This window comes from Phoxinus phoxinus (genome assembly GCF_949152265.1).
Source record: "Phoxinus phoxinus genome assembly, chromosome: 11".
Classification (NCBI taxonomy): Eukaryota; Metazoa; Chordata; class Actinopteri; order Cypriniformes; family Leuciscidae; genus Phoxinus; species Phoxinus phoxinus.
Window position 1 is genome coordinate 12203051 of NC_136886.1, and position 18773 is coordinate 12221823.

General features: G+C 37.9%; 2 protein-coding genes across 3 annotated transcripts; both read right to left on the reverse strand.

Annotated features, from left to right (window-relative positions):
- Positions 1–1279: 1279 nt before the first annotated feature.
- On the reverse strand, positions 1280–3965 carry ptger3 (prostaglandin E receptor 3 (subtype EP3)). The gene is made up of 2 exons (XM_079628307.1): positions 3011–3965; positions 1280–1927 (listed from the first exon to the last, which is right to left on the reverse strand). Exons 1-2 carry the CDS (start codon positions 3863–3865, stop codon positions 1571–1573), a joined length of 1212 nt encoding a protein of 403 aa, XP_079484433.1. The 5' UTR covers positions 3866–3965; the 3' UTR covers positions 1280–1570.
- Positions 3966–4860: 895 nt separating this feature from the next.
- On the reverse strand, positions 4861–12718 carry zranb2 (zinc finger, RAN-binding domain containing 2). 2 transcript variants are annotated; one of them, XM_079628247.1, is made up of 10 exons: positions 12168–12718; positions 11562–11614; positions 10585–10693; positions 8069–8151; positions 7909–7985; positions 7647–7793; positions 7230–7378; positions 6649–6714; positions 6046–6198; positions 4861–5846 (listed from the first exon to the last, which is right to left on the reverse strand). In XM_079628247.1, exons 1-10 carry the CDS (start codon positions 12221–12223, stop codon positions 5792–5794), a joined length of 948 nt encoding a protein of 315 aa, XP_079484373.1. In that variant the 5' UTR covers positions 12224–12718; the 3' UTR covers positions 4861–5791. The 2 variants fall into 2 exon arrangements, with proteins under 2 accessions (XP_079484373.1, XP_079484372.1); XM_079628246.1 differs by having other exon boundaries at positions 5823–6198; positions 12168–12717.
- Positions 12719–18773: the final 6055 nt, after the last annotated feature.

Below are 18773 nucleotides of genomic sequence, written 5' to 3' on the forward strand. Positions count from 1 at the left end.
TTTTCTTATTCTTTGAATAAAAGCTTCAAATTTGCCTTTTTACTTCTATTGTTTAATACATCACAAATGTATTTGCATGTCCCATGAATATAACCCGCTGTTTAGCATAATTCATGATCCATGGGTCCTCTCTATAACAATAACCAACTGCGCGAAAATATATAATATGCTAAGATGATGTTCAGTCACACTCGGTATGATGCATGATTACAGATGTGAAACTGAAGGGCCCAATTGGAAGAACAGCTTCAATCATCCTTGTCAATAATTTATGCATGTTCAATTAAAATTCCACAAACAAAAATGACTGCATTCCATCTTATCAGCCAAGTGTAATACAAAACTGCTCATTAAATATCTTTCACAAAGTCAACCTACCTCAAATGTTACATAACGTACCACTTAAAGGCTGCAAAATATGGAACGAACAAAGCTTTAATGGCCTCTTTACGATGACTGGTATACAAAGCAATTTCCATGAATGACTCAGCATCATATGTTGAAATTGCTTCCCATTTGAATTTTTAAAGGCTTTGGTTATGATCACAACAACGAATTTTATCAAGAATATTGCGCATTAAAGATGCAGCACCTTGAGGCACTCTGTGCATCAAAAAAATGAGAGCTGGGCAGCTGGCTATTAAAATGAACACTGAAAAGAAGTTCTAAGGCCAGAAGCATCTCAACACGCTATTGAATTAGAGCCATTCGCATTATAACTTCACTAATCCAACTGAAAAATTCAAGCATGGAATTCAATTAAACATATCCATGTTTATGGCTATCAACCTCAGACAGAGCTCTGCAGGTTTGCCATTGAGAAATGCACACAATAAAACGAAATTAAAGTTTAGAGTGTTTGTAAGAGGCATTAAAATGAGTGAAAATATGCAAAGCAGGAGGTATTGGAGACCATTCAGCACTTTACTGCAAATTAAGTAGCTCTGAAATGTTACATAACACATCATAAATTAATATTCCTTCAATTTTTATTCTTGCACTTGGCATGTGAATAGAAGTATAATGTACTGAATGTAGTTTCAAATAAACAGTCTCCACGGGAGCTGGCAAATATCAGTTTATGGTTTTGTTTTGAACTAAATCTAATTTGCCAATATTGCTGTTGTATATGCAGGATCCCCAAATCTTTTGAACAATTGGTTTCCATTGTTTTTATTTTAAAAAATAAATTATATGAAATAATTACGAGCTGAACATAAATGTTAATGCACCACTAAAAAATGTCATCTTAACTTGTGTATTTTTTTTGTTTTTTTTTCCATGTCAGTGGGAACCCTGCATATGTCATTATTTTAAGGTCTTGCCATTTTGTTTCAAAGGTCTCTGAGTGACTCTGAACAAAATGAATGTGTTGACTGCGACAGTGACACAAAAAGTGATGGGTTTGCGCGGTAGAATGCTGCTGACATCAACCTACATCAATGCACCAATCCACAGAAAGTTTCCACCTCATCATTTTTCTGATCATATATATATATATCATATATTCAGATCATAATACAAGGGTATACCCTTGTATTTTATACTTATTCATGTTTTTGCACAACTGTCACTGTTCCTCTTGGCCCCCATTCAAGTTACTGTTCTCCATGTTCAGGGACTGTTTGTGAACATTATCATTCTGAATGGCCTTTTTATTTAGGGCATCCAGAGGCCTCTGTGTTTCCTTCTGCGCGTCCAGTGAGCACTTGGATACTGCGCTGGCCACTTGGCAGAACTTCCTCAGGAGAATCTCTCTCAGGAGCAGGTAAACCCACGGATCTAGAATCTGATTGAGCGAGGCCAGGCGTATGGCTGTGAGAAAGAAATTACAGTCCATCTGTAAGTCCTGGGGTGAGAGAGATACAGCAACAGAACCGCACTGATGGGAGGATGTGTGGGTCGAGATCATCTTCAACATAAGGACCTGCAGAATGGTAGGAGATACACCAAAATGGGCATATTATATGAATGATTTTTTTATTTTTTCATTCACAATTAAGAAAAATAATCTGTGTGCTTATAGACTTCTAAAGACTGCTCAGCAGATTTCTGCAATTCTGTATGCCGGCCACACACATTTTTACACCCCTGCAGGTTTGTCAGTAAATATTTTTGCTAATTTTTTCAATGTTTTAGGTTCCAATAAATGTTCAGTGCTCTCAGATCCAGGAAATGCTGTTTTATGGATATTTGTCATTTTCTTAAATAATAATCGCCATCAGTTGATATTGGATACGTATTGACTAAAATTGGGTATTTAATTGTGTAGTAAAAAACACTTAATGCAATATTTATTAGATCCCAAAATACTGTATATTATAACACTGTGATGTCTTGTTAAAATGGCTAATTAGTGTTGGGTGTTATTTAAAAATATATTTAGGCAAAATTGTATTGAATATAAATATCAGCAATTTATTACTATTGGCCATAACATATTCAACTCATGCATTTGCATATTCTGTGTGGGCCTAGTTATGAAATTACATAACTGGGAAAACTGACATTTTTGCAGAATGTCAAATCATAACAGCAACTCTTTTTGCATAGAAATCACAGGGTAAACAGTAACTAATCTCAAATGAATGCATAAAAAAAAAACATACTGGTAACAAGTAGCCCTCCAACATTGTGAAAAATGTTTGCTGTCTTTAATTACAACCAACTTGGATGTTTAAGTCATTTCTAATTAAATTACATTAAACTGACTTATGAGTTTACAGTAAACTGAAATTAGTTGAATCTTGTATTTATGTTGTCATATTGATCATATATATATATATATATATATATATATATATATATATATATATATATATATATTACAGTGAACATGTACAGTACTTATACCTATGGAGTTCACCCTAGAAGTAATATATTCTGTTTTATCCAATATCAATTGAGGCTTTCTAGCAGGGTACATTAAAGTTTGAGCAGGAATGACACTGCAAGCTTTCATCTGATATCTACAGTAAGTGTGTCTGGCAAAAGCTGATATGATACATACCAGTAGAGGTGACCAGCAAGTCAACAGGACACACATAATGCCCATCAACTGAATAACAGTCTCTGTTGTTAACCTTTCCCATTGCTTGGACGACTGGGTCGAGTTTGGCTTCGTTTTGCAACGTGTAACCAATGCACGAATGGTCATAACATTACAAGACAAAGTAACCAGTAAAGAAAATATCCCCAATGCCGCAAAGGTCGTGGCGAAAAACGTATTTCCCGTTATGTCCTTGTCACCTGTACTTATGAAGCACCAAGAGCCGGGCCACTGCAAAGTGTACTGCCCAACCCCAACAATGGGTAATAAGGCAAAGATCAAAACTAGACACCAAATGATGACCAGAACCTGCTTGGTCACGCTGGTTTTCATGTACTGCGAGTACCAGTGAGGAGCAGTGATGGCCAAGGCCCTTTCAATGGCCATGGCACTGGCTAAAAAGAGAGGACACAAGCCAAAAGTGGTCATGCACACCCCGAAGAAGGCGCATAGAGTTCCCGATGGGTCCACGCGTTTCCATTTCAGATCTGCTCTGTACACAGAAATGACAATCGGACTTGTAAGCAGTTGGCCGAATAGATCAGTTAACGCCAACGAGCCGATGCAAAGCAAAAAAGATTTCTTCCTTTTGTTTTCCTTTTTTCTGTATGCACTATAAACTAGCAGCATCGCGAGAGAGTTTCCGACCATTCCAGTGATCATCATAACAATGGGGAAAAACACGGACACTGAGCCACAGCTGGCGCCGTTGCCCGTTCTGTCCTGCGAAGATTTGGAGACGTTCTTCTCCCACGTCATGGTTCCATCCGTCAGGTTTTGTGGCAAGACATCTGAAGACTGACATTTGGATGTCATCCTTTTTCAGGGAGCGAGTTCATGGCCACAGTAGCCCTTTGAAACAGGTAGAGTCCTCAGTGAAGTCCGGCTCACTTTGTGCGCTCTACTGTCCGAGCGCGCGCTATAAACACAGAGGCGGGACCCTTATGGAAATGTAAAATATGCTGAGAAAGACAACAGAAGTGCAAGTTTAACAAAGAATATATTTACTTCAACAATAATGTTTTAGCCTATTATAAGCTACACGTGTTGCTCAGTTCCAAATGCAAGATATCTTTCTGCTGTTCGGTGTGTCAGAAAAGAGTCAATTTTGCCATCAACCAAAGCCGATCGGGAACACATTCGTTCCGGTATGACCGAAGGAAATTACTATTAAAAAATACCAAATGTAGTTAAACAAGCGTTTGTAGCGAGATTGTGAATTAGGCTACACAAACTTTCAGTAGGTGAACTTCTTTTGAAATTTCTCAAGATTTTAGGTTTAACGATCGCTTAATTTTTAAAAACAAAATACAAATAACTTTTGTGATAGTCAAATCTCTGATAAAAGAATCACTTAAATGTTTTAATCGATATGATCCCCTGCACCACCAGCTCACAGATGGTTCTGAACGCAACAAGTGCCATCTAGCGCACGAGAAACGATTCTCAGCAACTCGCATTATAATGCGCAAACCGCAATGTAGGTGTATTTTGCTCGTTAACAATAATTCATAGACTCATAATAAAACAAATCTATAAAATAGACAAGGACATAAAGGGGAAAACTTAAATGAATGTGTAGCCTATTTCATAAACATCACTAACACATTTCACACACGCTGCTACTTGTGTGAAATGTTAATGTGTCATTTCATAAACATCACTAACATTTCACACAAGTAGCAGCGTGGTAGCCTATGCCTCTGAGAGTTAAATGAGGCGGAGGCAGACATATTGGGGAGAGACAAATTCTCATCACATCTCCCAATTCAATAAACATGGAAAGACAAAAACAGTGCAAACAAGAGATTCAGATTAACAAGTGTTTATTCATGTTGATTACACTGTCAAGTCATGTAATGAACTTCAAGTCATGTAATGAACACTGTCAATGAACAGTAAAACATTCTCATATTTCATGTCAGAAGGGGGTGGGGATGGTTGAATATTTCAGATTACATGTTCTAAATTTGATTTTACCACGGAAGAAAAAACATAACCAGTAATTTACGGTACAAGTAATTTGAGTTTGTGCACCTTAAAACGTTTCTTAATTCTACAAGTGATGAATCTCAAAATTAAGACAAAAAAAGGACAAACAAAATTAACATTTCATCTGTCTTACCAGAAGAAAATAAATCTCTACAAGTATAAAAAACATACTTACCTTTAACGCACACAATTAGACATGGCAATGTTATGCTTCAGAGGAAAATTACTTTTTAACTTTCAGATGCTGGCATTGCTGACGTGATTAAATAATGTTTAAACCATCAATATTTCTTATGAAGTGTTTTACATCACTAAAGATCTACAAAACCAGCATCTGATGAGTATCTTTTTTTAAATCAACAAATTTTTTTGTTAATAAACTGTTATTTGGACTGCAGTAATGTCTGACAATGGATGGATAAAACTACTTCTGCCATATCAATTTACATAATTTGATCTCCAGGAGATATGTGCCATTTATACAGTCACAGACTTGTTTTTCTGTAAACTCACTTACGCTATAGACTTTACACCTTGAGTTTTGCTGTTGAAAGATTTGGCTAGATGTAAAAAACCCCAGATTTTTGGAGAAGAGGTTATGTGAACGTGCGCAAGTTTTTTTTGTTTTTTTTCCATGGAAATCAATGTGAACTCAAACAGTTGGGTAGTTGCAATAGCACAAAAAACAAAACAAAACTGGAGTAGGAAAAAAACAACATGCAGTTTTAGAAAGATTTGTTTCTTTGTTAATCATTTCTGTTTTGAGCTTGAGCCAGAGTGGGATGATCCAGATGAGTCTCTGCGCCTAAAGAGAGATAGAAAGAAAGAGACAAGGAGAAGGACCATGACTGATTAAGTGATTTGGTTTTTGATATCAAAACAAAGAATAAAGTTTTGTACAGAGAAAAGCACATTTGTTTCAATCATGTACTGTATTAGCACTGAGCCCTGTGTATAATGCAGAAGGACGCCTGGTATCCAGGACACCATGTGTTACACCAAACCTTTCAGACGAGTGCGATCGCGAGCGTCTTTTTTTGCGGCCACCAGAGGAGGACCTGGAACGACTCCTCTTCTGGCCTCCCTCAGGCGATGATGAAGGGGAACGAGACCTCTTCTTTGAGGAAGCAGAGCCCTTTCCTGATCTGGAGCTGGATCTTTCAAAGGGGATAAATAAGCATTCACATGAGGTCAACAAATATCGCTATACAGATTACTATAATAACACTACCAAAGGGACTGAAATGGGAGGGAAACATCCATCCACAGCCCTCTAAATACTACAGTTAATACTACAACTTCTGAAAAAGACCAAAGCTGCAGGTCTGACCAGCTGAACTTTTCAAAAGAACAAAGCAGAACCCATCAAGAATTTCAGAACAACTTGAAGCTCTAATTGCCTGTCAGATGTCACAGTGTTATCAGATCAATTGAAAAGAAAGTAAAGCAAAAATTCCCAAAGAGATAAAACTACATTTCACTGCTCCCACAGCTCCCTCGTCTTATTAACAGAGATCAAAAGTCGACTTCTGTTTTAAGTTCACTACAGCCACTGGCTGTTCATACACACACTCTCTCTCCTGGAGAGTGCATGTGACCTCATTCACCTGGATTTGGACCTGGAGCGAGAGCGAGATCGAGATCGGGAACTGGATGAGCTCCTGGACCGGGATCTGCAAAACACGGGCATCAACAAAAACACACCACAAATTTCCAATTTTTCTGAAAGTTAAAGACATTCTGATGAAAACCCAAGAACAGTCACTATCAAATGACAAGTGTTTAAAAAAAGGAAAGATCAGCTTTGACATTTTTCAGACAAAATATCTACTTAATCAATATTGAGGTTTGCATAAAAGGTATTTTGGTGCATAAAGGCATTTTTTTTTTAAATCTTTAAACTCTTTTCAAGTAGTGTTAATGGCATGAATTACTTAAAAATCGCAGACCATTGAATTTGCATGATTGCTTTCGTCAAATAGCATCAAGTTTTATACTATCATTCATGTCAGAATTAAAAATGCAGTTGAAAAAGACAAAATATATGTTTTACAAATACTAAAAGGAAGCAAAAAGGGAAAGAAAAAAAAATTAAACATTAAAACAGATTAATACGATAAGATTGGAATAAAGATTTGAGCTGATACTGACATTTGCCTGGAGTTACCCTTGACCTGTACCCTTTTACCTGGACCTAGACCGGGAACTTGAACTGGACGAGCGAGAAGATGAGCGCGAGGAGCCCGAGGGACTCCCTTTCTTCTCATCACTAGCATCCAAATCGTACTTGGACAAATCTGCATCTTCTTCTTCTTCTTCGTCATCATCATCATCATCCTAATTAAAATTGAATCACAAACTGTATCAAATATATTAACTACATCAAAAACTGTGTCGGTAGGTTAATATATCTGCTAAAGATCAAAGGATTTGTTCACACTATACCCCATTACAATTTGTTATTCAAATCCTAACAGTATGACTGCAGTACTTTCACAAGTAAATAAAATTGATAGTGTGGTCAATATAGCAAATAAAATTAGTTTCAAAATACAATAAAAGTACAAGATCACTAACACAGAACTACAGAAAATCAATCACTTACATCAAGTTTGTATTTTGAAAGATCTCCTTCATCTTCGTCTTCCTCATCATCGTCACCATCATCTTTTTTCTCTTCTTTTTTTGGTTCTTCTTTCTTTTCAGTGTCCTTCTTAGTTTTCCCACGAAACTTCTTTTTTATGCGCCCAAACTGTCCAGAAGACCGACAAAATAATTAAATGGCGAAAAATTACATAAATCTGTTCTGAATTAACAACAAGAACTACACATCTCTGTAGACTAAAAAAATAAAAATCCCCACTGACCTCATCGTACTCGCCATCAGACTCCTCTCGCTCATTGTAGACTAAATTCTCTCTCTCGTTGAATCCTCCACCGTATCCTGTTGAGACATGCATCAAGCATATGGCATTAACCAATTTCTATTTTATTTTAATATAAATATTTTGAACAGACAAAACATACCTGTCCTTTCCTCCAGTTTGGCATATTTAGGAGTGTTACACATGTTGCACTCTGATCTTCTGGCCCAGTTTACATTGCCACACCTAGATTTAAACAAACAAGAACAAGGTCAGAAATTAATGACCCTGGTGAATTAGCAATTCACAAATAGCTTATAGTCCAATATGGGTTGGATTTGGGAATATAAACCAGCGATTTCTGGTCCTGGAGGGCCACTGTCCTGCAGAGTTTAGCTCCATGCTAAATCATACACACCTGCCAGTGACTTTCAAGTAATACTGAAGACTTTGGCCCTGTTTACACCTCTACACCGTATTAAGATGTGATCCGATTGACAAAAACGCAAGCAGTCGAGGGAGACACATACTCGTTTACACCTGGTGTTTTAATCCGTCTCTTTTGTCCGCTTTCAACCACTTCTTTGAGGGGAGGGTCTATGGGATCTAATGGACAAAATAAGCTTGTGAAATTTACGCATGAACGCCACCGGAGATGACGGAGAAACATACAGAGAGCAGCACCTTTAGTTTCTGTTCTGAAAGACAAGACAGTGCTGATTGCTGAACGCTGTGAGTGTGTATTAGAAATCAGGAATGGTGAGAGAACATTGTGCTTGGTACATTTTTCATCTTCAAACCAAATTTGGGTCTTCAGCCGACAAAGTTTAAATTCCGTTTGGCTAGCGCGCTTCCCATGTTTAGGCAGAGAGGAGGTCTTTTGTGGCTGTTCGAACGCATTCGACCACGTGAGCGTTTACACTATGAAAGTTTTAACCCCATTTTACACCCCATTTACACCTGTATTTAGAGTCGTCCACTTGTGATCTGATTAACCAAAATGCATCTTAATACCAGGTCAAAAAAAAAAAAAGAGGGGCTTTGTGACTTATGAGCATACGACAGAAACATTGATCTATAAAGTAAAATATATACATCTGTAATTTATATATAGAGACTAGTGAGCTGAAAGCATGTCTGTAGCAAATGGTGTAAAGTTAATCATTTTGTTTAGGCTATTTCCATGTTGTTTCCCAATTTAATGATGCTTGACACAGAAGTACGAGTTTCCGAGGTGCACTTGAAGGCATCATTTGGTTTGAATTTCACAGGAGTGTTTGATTGAGGCTAAGTCCGCAGAACAACGGCCTTTCAGGACCAGAACTGCCCATCCTAGGGGTGTAAATATCAATCGATTCGTATCGATACATCGATTATACAGCCGGCGATTCGATGCATCGTTGCGTCCGCAAGAATATCGATTAATGTGCTTATTTTGCCGCCTGTCATTTTTCAGCATCCACTCCGACATATGCGTGCAACCTACTCCTAAGCTGCGGGTGGCGATATCCTCATTATTGTCTTCTACGTCACACTGCTTCACGCGCCGCGCGCATTACGTTTATGTTCACAGTTCACACACTGTTGAGTCTGACTTTCAAGAGCGATGGAACCGTCAGAGCGAGCTGGCAATGAAAGTGAAACGTTACACACTCCAGTCGGCGTCAAGTCATGGGTGTGGAAGTATTTTGGCTTCAGGAAAATAGATGGAGCACTGGTAAGAGATGTTGCCGTTTGTAAAGAGAAAGACTGTCAGTGTGAGATAAGATACTGCAGCAACACGTCGAATCTCTCCGCACATCTGAAAAGGCGCCATGGTATTGATGACGAGTGTAAAGCAAGAACACCAGCTTCCACGCCCGCCGCCACATCACAATCACTGACAACGTTTTTTCCTCAAAAGTTGTCGAGGACTTCAAAAAGAGCTAAAAACATCTCCAAAGCCATTGCGTTTTTTATATGTAAAGACATGAGGCCCTATTGCGTCGTAGAGAACGACGGCTTTTCTTATTACAAATTATCTGATTGCACTTTATTGTAACTGTAGTAGATGCAGTAACTGTTCTATTTTCTGTTCATTTGCAGTGCATTGAGCACAAATGCTATAGTGTAACATACACATTATTATGTGAATAGATAGAATACTGTTTCTGTATTCTCAATAAAAGGCTAATTAAATGATTTATTTTTGCTGATTTATTTTGAAACTTAATAGATATCATCATGTAAAAATATCGAGCATTGAATCGTATCGAATCGAATCGTTTCGCGGGGAATTCTGAAGTATCGAAAATAATCGAATCGTTGGCTTAAGAAATCGGTATCGTATAGAATCGTCATGAAGGCCCCGATTTACACCCCTAGCCCATCCACAACTTTATATATATAAATAAAAAATGGGATAAAACCATAGCAGCATTACACATAAAGCTTTTTTTGAGGGATACAAAAGTGACATGTTCACTAATTTTTTACTTCAACATTTTCAAGTGAACTGACCCCATTCATTACAAGATATCATTACACTGTGTACATTTATTCTGTTTCATTAAGAAGATTGAACAGTGAGTGGTTCAAATGAGAAGTAAAATATGAAGGAGTTGGAAGTAATGGTTTACTTTATATCACATCTAATATACACATTGGAAGTATAATTAAGACATTTATAGCAATACCCACGTTTTGCACTGCCAGTCGTTTGCACTGAAGAGACCTCTGCTCTTCTCAGCGAGGGTCTTTCCAATCTCTGTCCCCCCTGCTTTCATCATCTTTGCTTCAGTTGTCTTTTCTGTTTAAAGAGCATTGACTAATTAGTTTAGACTAATCATGTTAAAGGGATAGTTCACTCAAATGTGAAAATTCTGTTACTAATGTCAAGTCTTTCATTCATTTTTGAAACGCAAAAAAAATGATGTTTAATGAAATCAAAGAGATTCGTCCCTCCATTAAAAAGTATATTCGCCCCAAACTCTGACAGTTCAAAACTTTTATAAGGAGATCATAAAATAAATGACAAATACATTTTATAAAAGGAAGTTCATTTAAAAAAATTCAAAATCTGTCAATCATTTACACCCTCATGTTTCAAACCTGTATGAATTTCTTCCTTCTGAACACAAAAGAAGATATTTGAAGAATGTCGGTAAACAGGGACTATGGAAGTCAATGGGCCGCATAAACTGTTTGGTTACTGACATTCTTCAAAATATCTTCTTTTGTGTTCAGCAGAAGGAAGAAATTCATACAGTTTTGAAATAACTTGAGTGTGAGTAAATGATGACAGAATTTGTATTGTTAAATGAACTATTCCTTTAAGACTTTAAAAAACATATACACTTTGAATTTAGATTCCTTTTACAATCTCTTTATGAATTTGTTCAACTGTCAGAGTTTAGGCTGAATAGACTTTAAATGTAACGTTATGAAACAAAAATCTCTCAGATTTCATTAAAAATAAGTTAATTAGTGTTTCAAAGATGAACACAAGTCTTATGGAAGTGGAACAACATGAGGGTGACAAATTTTTTGGGTGAACTAACGTTAACGTTACCCCTTTAGGAAAGAACTTTAAGCATTAAAACACAATGTATTATTGATACTCCCATTGAGGCACATCTAACGTAATGACTATACACACGGTAGTATAACTCACTTACCCCTGCCACATCTGTTACAGCTCGTCCTTCTAGCAAAGTTGACATTTCCACACCTTAGATGTTACAAAAATAAAACTGGTTAGGTCTCAAGAAAACATTAGTATAAACACCAATCAACATTCATACACACAATGAACAGGCTAAGTTACCTCACCGAGACTTTCAAACAATAGTGAGATCATACAGTGGTGCACACAGATAAATAGATTTATTTATTTAAAAGTTAATTAGCCCAATGGCACTGCATTTTCTAATGAAGACGATATAATAGCAGTTAGTAAGCAAACTTGTGCACACATCTGACTAGCTAATTGTTAATGTTTACCAAATAATTTTGAGTGTGCAACTCTAAAAAGCATTTTATTACCAGTATTTTAGAGGAAAGAAATGAGATTACTATTTAAATTTGGGAAATTACGCTGTTAATTTCGTTTACAGGCCCATTCACACACTACAAACGCGCGCTAAAGCTAACAGAAGCTATGCTAACAGTAGCATGTGGGCTTCTCTCGTCCAACATTGATTTCGCACAAGTTTTGGCTTTAAAGAACTGCAAACATATTCATCATTAGGCTTTTTAATAAACCACTATGCATCAAGTCTTACTTTTTATCGGGACAGATCCAGTCTCCGTCGCTTACGCGAAAACTCTTCCCGGACATGGTCGTCTTCTCAGTTGCCCCCGCCACAATGATACAAAGAAATTACCACCTTATGAGAATAAATATGTGTTTAATACACCAACTCTACCGAGTTACAGCAAAATGTACGGCAAAAACAACACTTTTCAGAGTGTGAAAGAGCGTATATTATGCTAGACTTCGTTTGCTACACCAAAAGACACACATGGGTTGAGTCTCAAATCTAATTGGCTGCTTCCCTTCGCAAATTTTGGACACGACCATAGACTGTAAAAAAAATAGGAAACGACACAGGCGGATTCCAGACACCAAGGAATGCTGCCTTCGTAGGCGACTTGCTAGGTTTTGAACCACGGCCACAAACTTCACATGCAGCAGCACAACCTTACGCATTATACTATAAAGTAGGCTATAATTCGATCTATTTCTAAAAGAAATGCATTTGTCTAAACTAGCCAACGTGAGACAGATCAAACAGATCTAGACCCGTTACTCCATCATTACTCCTGATTCCCAAAAATAGACACCACACATTCGTTTTAATTGCTTGCATGAATCATTTTCATGATTTCATATTAGCCATATATTTTTGTAGAGAGTTTCATGAATAATAATAATACAATTCGAATAAAAATATAATAACAAACAGGAAAAAAAATATTTTGCTCAAATGCAAATTCAACAATTGGTAGGCTATTCTATTCAGTAAACTTTATTAATTGTTATACCTTGCAAATAACGCATTATACTGCATTCAAATTAAAATATTATAGCTGGACTTTTTTTAAGTTAACAAAAGTAGCCTAATAATGAAAAACAAAAAACAAAATGAAAAACAAAAACAGGCTATCTAAATGCACGTTTAACAAAAATCGGCCCACGTTACCTGCATTCACCAGATACAACAAATGCAAAAAAAAATTCCAATCCACAAAATTCAAAGGTAGCCTATATATTCATAAAATATTCAGGTTATATCTTAGGCTATATATAGAGTTGAACTTTCGCACTTGTGCTTTAAATGTGTCCACTAGATGGCAGATTGTGTTCACCACACAACCGCCTGCTAGGCTACATTTGGCAGCAATGTCTGTGTTCACTACAGGCTTGTTCCCATGCTAACATTTACACATGCATCACAGAAAAGAGTAAAAATCACAGACCTACATGCCATTACCATATGCGAGGAGCATGCAGATTTCCACAGACATATGGTGACATATCTCTGAATCTTTCCTTTCAAATGCTATCCTTATGCAATGCCTCACACGTTGTGCCAACATTTTGCAGACCTTGGTTCGGTTCGGCATGAAGGCACACACGTTGCTGGGCCAGATGGAGCTGAGACATTCCTCCCACTGCGAGTTCTCAGTCCTGCAGGGACTTAGATAGGACCCATTCTTGCTGGTGCTCACCAAGCTAAGCCTGTCCTCTATTCTCTGCCAAACTCACACTGTTTCAGAGGTCTCTCGCACAGCTGGTGCATTGCTTATGAGTCAGGGTGCCCACATTGTTTTTCAAGTAGAGGTGTTTAAAAATATCTGATGCCCACATTTTGCCGTGACCATTTACATAAACACATTTTTGGATGGACAGTCTTTTGATGAATGCTATATAAATGTTAATATCTTAGAGTGATGTAAATGACAAAGACTTAATGACAGATTTTATTTTGCATTTATGCTTTTTAGCTCGCACCTTTGTATAAAATTGACTTCGATAAAACAGCGTCAGCCAAGAAAGGGTATGTAAATATATTAAGATTAGCCTTCCCTTCCATGTTTGTGTATGTGTGCATAAAAATAAAAATACACATTTCAGCAGGAGCTCATTGAAATGAAAACAAGAATTTTATGAATAATACATTTCTTTATCAGTAGAATCATGAGAAAGAACACTCTTCTGTGAGTGGATTTATTTATTTTTACTGTTCAAAATAGTCCTGCAACACTTTTCGGCATCCTCATGCCTCTTCTCACCTCGCACTTATAAGCAATCATTGATACATCAACTAACAGCAATAATCGATCATGGGTGCAAATGAGTTTTTGGGCTTGCAAATGTCACCGTCCAGTGCTTGGTCATCCTTGGGATGTTCCACTCAGGTGCTTTTTTGACAGTGAAGGGCAACCAACAGAGGTTTGAATCCCTATATGAAGCCACCTGGGATTGCATGGGTCTGACAGATGGTGGAAGCTTTTCCACCATATGAGAAGAAGAGAGTTGTTACTTTGACACTTTGGTTTAACATCATCATAATGAGCTAATAACAGAAGCTTGTATTCCCCCACGCACTAATATGATTTCCTTCCCTGAGCAAGGAAGTTGTTTTTTGCAGTCGCTCTTGTCGAATCAAAAGCAAGACAGGCAAGAACAGCGACAGAGATCTGTTGGTTTGCATGAGCGGATGGTGAGGTGTTGTCAGCTTGCTGTGCTCTTATGTAAGAGGTGAGGAGTAGCTCAGGAAAGCTGGCTGCCAGCTGTGCTGGTATTTGGATGAGAGCTCCTGCCTTGTCACCTCATTGTAATCTCTCTAATGCATATTCATTGTCAATGCATGGGAGCACTTCTCATTCAGAAGGTCATCCGCAGTGGGGCTCCATTGCAATGGATTTTTGTACGTTGAATAAGTCGGAGGGAGGACAGCGACACTAGATAAATATTCTCATCTAGATGAGTGCTATCATGTCTTCATTTCTCTTCTGAACAGCTGAAAAGCTGAACAGATAATAATGTTATACAGTGTAACGTAAAGTGACATCGCATAACATAAGGAATCCTGCTTTAAAGTGATGCTTGTGAGGTGAGAAAATGGCCTGTCCCATGTCATAACAGTAAATCATTATAGGGAGAGTGAAGTAAAAAAATGAAAGAAAGAAGGTGAGATACCATTCATTAAGATATCATTCAAAAACAGGGTGTGATGAGGAAAGAAAGAAATAGTTAACTTAAAAAATGCAACTTTTGTGATTATTTATTTGTCTTTTTTTATACTTACAATTAATAGGGACTTGAGCTTTCTTTATGCTTCAAAAAGGATGCAGAAGCGCTATTAAATGTAGGCTATGTGAATCTTTATTCAATCAAGACAACTCAACTCTTCTCTTTTACTGTTATATTGAAATATTGAATTTAACATTTGAATCGGATCAGTCTGATTCATGAATGAATCATTCAGGCCAGTCTTGTGAAAACTGAATCAATTAAAAAGATCGGACTAAAACAACAACAACATTTTAGTGTGTAAATCACTATCGTATGGCCTCAGAACACTTGTGGGCAAGTGGTATATGTACTTTTTTAATGGTGTTTATTTGGGGTCATTTTGGAGCTTGACATCCTTATTTACTTTTATTATAATGAAAAGAAAGGGTTTTGATGAACATATGTATCGCTAAACTTGATTTTCTGTTATGTTAAAAGTCAATCACATCACTCTCTATGAAACTACAACCCCTTTTCATTAAAATATATTTTTGATGGTGTGTCAGTTTTTTTCACGACACCTCCCCTGTAAAATCTATCCCCACTTGATGGCTAGAAAAATATAATGTGAAAAGAATGCTCCCACCTGTATAAAGCTATTGTTCTACAATCAGATCTAGTGTTGCACAGATAAAGCATTTTACAGATTGAAAGGCAATCTCCTATGACAACATGTGCCCTCGTGCCGGCGAGACTGAGCAAAATGCAATATCCAAACCCCTCGTTCCCAAACAAGGCCAATGGATCGACTGCAGTCATAATTCAAATGTTTCTGTCAGAGCTGTCACACAAGTTCTTGTGTAATTGGAATGATTCACTTTCGGGAACCACTTCAAAAAGAAGCGGAAATCGATACGGTGGAATATGAAGCATCCTCACTCAGACAACTAGGAGGAAAACACACTGACTCATCGCAACCCCCTTCTCTCCTTCTCTCTTCATCCACCGCTCACCGACTACAGCAACATATGTTTGTCAAATCCTCAGGTCTGTTTTAATGAGTGTTCAGTTAATTGATTCACTGATAAGGTATATCACGCCGACACTCAGAGGCTAGTGTCATTTAGCAACAATATAGTCGTGTCAAATGAATTTACTGTAATTTTGCATGAGGAACATGGCAACATTATATGTCTCTCCTGAACCCTTCAAGTACAAACCCACAGTCCATAATGGCATGAAAGGTTCAGCGAGCACATTAACCTGAATTACTTTCTGTACCGCACATTATATATTAAACAGTCAGTTCAGCATGCGCCCTCATCAATTATGTAAACCATACATAAAAACTTTGTCTCGCATCAATCAAATAGGACAAACAATTTGATTGTTTTCCTAATATAAAATGGATATTTTAAGGGTGAAGTAGCATCATCTGAAGGCTCCCATTTAGCCTTTTTCCCAGATTGGTCCGTCATCTGGATCTGACAGGGCTGATTCAGTCAGTGATAAACGTGATAGGTGGGAATTTGTCCCATTATACTGACAACACTTGATAAATGCCTTGTAAACAACAAGTCACAGCTGTTAATGTATCATAATAATCCTAGATTAGGAAGAGCTGGCCAGCCCAATCAATGCAATTAAGCCCTGACTGAGCCAGCTCATCCACATGGTGCTTGCAATGGCATGCAAATAATCGCAATTGCACGTTATTTGCACATCATCTTAATTTGCAGCAACAGGTTAACACCAAACACCGTTTTAACAGTGCCAACATCCAACTCAGCCCTGAGACGTGCCGTAGTAGCGTGCTGAGTTTCTGTCATAGCTGTCCTTTAAAAGCAAATTACAGTTGACATTTCAGGGTGTCTGACCATCAGGTCGCTGAGGTAACTCTTAGCTTCATTGCCACTCTGCATAGTCATGCCCCATTGAAAACCATCTAAAGTGTCTCCTTCAATTCACATCCAAATCTTATTTTTAGCTCTCAGGACATTTAACTGATGTTTTCTGGAGGAATATCTCAACTCCCCTGCAGTCTGGCCCTGCCATTATCAGAGTGATGGTCAATTGAGATGATCAATTTGCATAATGAGGCGTTAAATTGGAGACAGTTAAGCCACCTTCCCCCGTATCCAGCAGCTTTTACCCTGCGGATGGGGCATGGAGGCAGACAACGGTCTGGTTATCCAGCACTGGCGTCAGTCTGCCAGTCTCCTCCTTGTATGCTATCGCTACTGAAGACCAAATGACCACTTGAACATATTAACGTAATGGATGAATCTGGCAGCAAATTGATTCCTCTGTGTTGGTAGAATAAATCCTTCACTCCTGCTTTGAATGCAAGACACCCATAGAGTTAATACATTCAACATCCAAGATGCTTATCGGCATCATACTTGGATAGTGTCGGGTAATTGCTTTGAAGAAAATCACAGAATTAAAACACTTTTTAAACTTTTGATAAATATCTTCATATATCTAATTAATATTCCCTGAGAGCGATACCCAATTGCTTCTTAGCGATAACATCATCAATTTTGTAGACTGTTAAACAGTGAAAACATTACGTTAGCCTTACTAAGCAGGATAAAGCAACGCTGGTGCAGTTGAGCATGTTGACCCCTGAAGACGCCGCGGCGGAGGATATATAACAGCGCATCAGTGACAGTGTGATTGATGCTGGAAGATTTTGAGGGACAGCTGGCTCACGATAGAGCCATCATTGTTCTGTTCCTTGTCATCTTATACAGCTGTTGTTAAGAGATCTTCTGCCCTTGACACATTCTCTGTAGCTCCTGGACGTGAAGGACACATGACACATACACAATGTCTTCTGTGTGGTTAACAGCATCAATGCCATTACTGTATGTATGCACTGGCACTGCTTTAATCCAGTGCAGATATACCTTTCTGACAAGTCTTTAGGGCATGAATTCCCATGCTGGATCACACTGGTTTAGTGCTGGTAGTTGGTGGATTAACACAGGCAAGAGCAAATCTTGAAAGGTTAAACTGGTTGAATGGTGAATCAAGTTAAGTCAGCAGAATGATTATTACATTATTATCACCCCAAAACGTCATATACTGACGGGTCTTGACCATACGTCAACATACGACGAAAAGGGTACCCCTATAACGTCAATATGAGACGCAGACATAAGCGCACCAGCAGCGCCTCCTAGCGGTACCCTAACGCATACCTAAACCCAACCATACCCGAATCGTCACACATGGACGTTAAAGGGTACCCTTTTCGTCGTATGTTGCCGTATGGTCAAGACCCGTCAGTATGTGACGTTTTGGGGTGAGACTGTGTTACATATAACTGGTTTTGAGAGAGATAGAGAGAGAGAGAGAGAGAGAGAGAGAGAGAGAGATAGAGAGAGAGAGAGAGAGGCCAGATTGTAGTGATGCCCAAATTGTCAACAAATTGTTATTTTGAGACTGATCTCTTCAATTAATCATTTGAACCAGGTAGTGAATCATTTTGAGTGGTTGTCAAGTCAATGACTCATTGCTTAAAGAATCCCTGAATGGATTTTTTTAACAAGTTCATTGAAATTACCTGTACGGAAGAACAGATTCTTAGAAATGAATGAGCCTTTCCATCACTATGAGGATACTGTAGGACATGTTTGGA

What these genes read in the sequence shown, in the direction of transcription:
- ptger3 (XM_079628307.1), bottom strand. Translation starts at nt 3,865, where the DNA reads ATGACATCCAAATGTCAGTCTTCAGATGTCTTGCCACAAAACCTGACG. An exon ending in CTTGCTGGTCACCTCTACTG is followed by an intron (nt 1,928 to 3,010) that starts GTATGTATCATA and finishes ACCATTCTGCAG; the next exon opens with GTCCTTATGTTGAAGATGAT.
- zranb2 (XM_079628246.1), bottom strand. Translation starts at nt 12,223, where the DNA reads ATGTCCGGGAAGAGTTTTCGCGTAAGCGACGGAGACTGGATCTGTCCC. An exon ending in CAAACTGGAGGAAAGGACAG is followed by an intron (nt 7,986 to 8,068) that starts GTATGTTTTGTC and finishes ATGTCTCAACAG; the next exon opens with GATACGGTGGAGGATTCAAC. An exon ending in CTGATGGCGAGTACGATGAG is followed by an intron (nt 7,794 to 7,908) that starts GTCAGTGGGGAT and finishes TCTTCTGGACAG; the next exon opens with TTTGGGCGCATAAAAAAGAA.